We start from the raw sequence: 1,812 nt of genomic DNA, 5'->3' as shown, positions 1-1,812 counted from the left end.
GATTATACAAAACAAATTACCTAATTCTCCACAGGTTCCCGCTTGGAGGCCATTTCCAAGTATTGGTAATTTTAAGACATTTTCATTAAATCGTTCGTCATTGGTGACATTGGTGTCACCTTTGAGCAACTGCATTCAATATTCGACCAATCAAATGCGAACATGAATGTTCGATGTCAAGCATCCACACCCATGCCTGCTCATCTGGAAATAAACAATGAATGTAACCCATTTATCACTGCCTGACGGGGCAACAATAGTCATTATAACACAGGTGATATGTTTTCCACAATGTGCCCACTTATGAGTTAACACTCATGTAAATTAACAAATGAATGTAACTCATTTATCACTGCGTGGCAGGGCAACGATAGTCATTATAACACAGGTGATAGGTTTTCCACAATGTGTCCGCTGATGAGTTAACATGTAATGTAACTTCGTGGCAATGGTAGCCAGCAATTAGCCTTAACCCTGTGTGCTCTGGGCTAGAGAGGCGGGCACCATAACAATGCTAACCACATTTGCCACTCCGCAGATAAAATAAAGATAAAATAACAAGTTAAATTATACAATTATACGCAATGATTTTGTTTGACAATGATTACGAATAATAAAGCAGTGCTTTCCAACTCTTGGTTTCTGGAACAAAAAATGGGTGAAAATTGAAGTGACTATATCCTATATTACAACAGTGTTTTAACTTTCATGATAATTTAACTTTTTGTGTAAGGGTTAATCTTACAAAAAAGGTGCCTAATTACTATTAAAAAAGCTTAATAATTAAGTCTAATTTACAAAACATTTGAAACCTGATCCACAGAATAAACAATGTTTGTATGACAGTTATTTACCATTCACTGATGATTTTGAACAAGTTGAAATTGGCCATGAAAGCTCAGAAACTTGATTTTGTTCAAGATCTTTTTTTGTTATTAACCTGGTTTAAAGAAATAATACAATTATGTTCAAACTAGTTGCCATTTCATCTTTATAAATAATTTATAAATAGCATTGCAGAAACAATACGAAATATTAAACACAGTTTATGTAGAAGAATTTAACCATATCATATTTATCATTTAGTTAAAATGCTCCTGACTGTACATTTTGAGATGCAATCATGTTTTGCAATTTCTTTTGTAAAATAATCATTTAGTTTATGGTTCGTGAAAATGCTAAGAAATTCTTACAAGTTTTTGTTTCAAAGTTTTTGCTAACTTATAATTTCTCATCTTCAATCAGTTAAATCAAGAGTTTGTACCATCATTGAATAAAAGTTAGCCAGTGATATAAATCCAGTAGGTATTATGTAGTCCAAAAGGTTTAAAACAATAAATGTGCTAAAACAATAAATACATGCGTCTAAAAAAATGTAATCGTTCAAACAATAAACATGTTAAAAAAACATCAAATACCTGTTGAATTGATCAATGTAGGGCAGTAAGTCAATCAAATGTTGCAGGAGTGGAAACGTTTCAGATAATCGTAGAAGTAAAAGTGAATTGATTGTCAGTGAAAGCAATTGACCACATGAACTTCTTAGTAATATATCTATGGTATATAAAGAATAACTTAAAGAGGCATATCAACAAGTAACCAAAAAATTGGATATGGATGTTTAAATGTAATTTAAACGCACCACCAAAGTTTCAAAAACGAAATAGTCTTACAAAATATGACAAAAAAAAACGAAACAGTTTTGCAAAAAAAAGCGTTAAAACAAAACGGTTGAGTAAAAACAAATTATTCGTACGACAATGCCTGGGATTTCCTATAAGAACACAGTGTCACCCAATTTTATTAACTTGA

At 31.7% G+C, this 1,812-nt stretch overlaps 1 protein-coding gene across 1 annotated transcript in view; it reads right to left on the bottom strand.

Moving 5' to 3' along the window:
* Positions 1-21: 21 nt before the first annotated feature.
* LOC104266859 (probable E3 ubiquitin-protein ligase HERC1) overlaps positions 22-1,812 on the bottom strand; it is a 23,395-nt gene continuing 21,604 nt past the window's right edge. The window contains exons 22-24 of the mRNA XM_018816251.2: positions 1,419-1,568; positions 855-940; positions 22-204 (exon numbers count right to left, since the gene is read on the bottom strand). Coding sequence (XP_018671796.1) covers positions 116-204; positions 855-940; positions 1,419-1,568 — 325 coding nt within the window. The 3' untranslated portion in view covers positions 22-115. The remainder of the gene's footprint in view (positions 205-854; positions 941-1,418; positions 1,569-1,812) is intronic.

The sequence above is a fragment of the Ciona intestinalis genome, unplaced genomic scaffold (assembly GCF_000224145.3).
Source record: "Ciona intestinalis unplaced genomic scaffold, KH HT000166.1, whole genome shotgun sequence".
Taxonomy (NCBI): domain Eukaryota; kingdom Metazoa; phylum Chordata; class Ascidiacea; order Phlebobranchia; family Cionidae; genus Ciona; species Ciona intestinalis.
Note: the sequence above shows the minus strand (reverse complement) of the source record. Positions and strands in the feature narration are given on the sequence as shown.